The sequence below is a fragment of the Nanorana parkeri genome, unplaced genomic scaffold, assembly GCF_000935625.1.
Source record: "Nanorana parkeri isolate BGI_ZX_2015 unplaced genomic scaffold, ASM93562v1 scaffold2832, whole genome shotgun sequence".
NCBI classification, from domain to species: Eukaryota; Metazoa; Chordata; class Amphibia; order Anura; family Dicroglossidae; genus Nanorana; species Nanorana parkeri.
Genome location: NW_017309100.1, coordinates 69,138 through 70,101, shown reverse-complemented (window position 1 = coordinate 70,101; position 964 = coordinate 69,138). Strand labels below are relative to the sequence as shown.

The window sequence follows — 964 nt, the reverse complement described above, 5'->3', positions numbered from 1 at the left end:
CCGTGCCCCTCCATGCCCCCGTGTCCCTCCATGCCCCCCTCTCCCTCCATGCCAGCTCCTCATTCACACTTTGTGCCCCAACCAGGTTAAAGTGTCTGAAATCATCGTGACCGCCCTCGACATTGTCACCATCATTGTCCCCCCGGCCCTGCCGGCCGCCATGACAGTGGGGACCGTCTACGCCCAGAGCCGGCTGAAGAAGCAAAAGATCTTCTGCATCAGCCCCCCGCGCATCAATGTCAGCAGCCAGATAAAGCTGATGTGCTTCGATAAGGTAGGCGGGGCCCCAGGTGAGCGCGGTACGCTCTGCGTCTCTCTCTTCCCTCGTTCTGCGGCTTTGGCGGAAGAACCAAATATGCGTCAGCCATGCTGTGGGGGGAAGGGAAGGTATCCGAGAGGCCTCCTTTAAGCAGCCGCTTCCAATCACTCCTCTCACCCCGGTCTAACCCCCCCCATGTTGCTCCTCCAGACAGGTACTCTTACTGAAGAAGGGCTGGACGTCTGGGGGGTGGTCCCTCTTGAGAGCACCTACTTCCTGCCGATCACCGATGACCCTCGCTCGCTGCCGGATGGACATCTCTTATATTCTCTGGCCTCCTGCCACTCTGTCACCCTGCTGAATGGACATCACATCGGGGACCTGATGGACCTGAAGATGCTGGAGTCCACCGGATGGGTGAGTGCCGGGCATTGGCTGGTTCTATGTGCGTTCACCTGTATCATTGCCATGCGCAAATCCAGTGTGGGATCGGAAGCCAAATGAGCAAAGCGGCTATTATCTGCTATTAATAAGGGGCCTATTCCATATTATAGAATGGGGCGGAGCCATGCAAATCACCCCATTATTCCCCCGGGGATGATTGTGCATCCGGAGCCCCAGATACAGCCCAATGTTATTCGTTTATGGAATATTTCATATAAAACTTGTTCTTACTGACCCTGTAAGGTGGTCGGTGTTGCCTGG

At 56.0% G+C, this 964-nt stretch overlaps 1 protein-coding gene across 1 annotated transcript in view; it reads left to right on the top strand.

Moving 5' to 3' along the window:
• The window catches only part of ATP13A2 (ATPase 13A2), a 37,057-nt gene that overhangs the window by 28,003 nt on the left and 8,090 nt on the right, over positions 1-964 (top strand). The window contains 2 exon segments of the mRNA XM_018574236.1: positions 86-274; positions 470-676. Coding sequence (XP_018429738.1) covers positions 86-274; positions 470-676 — 396 coding nt within the window.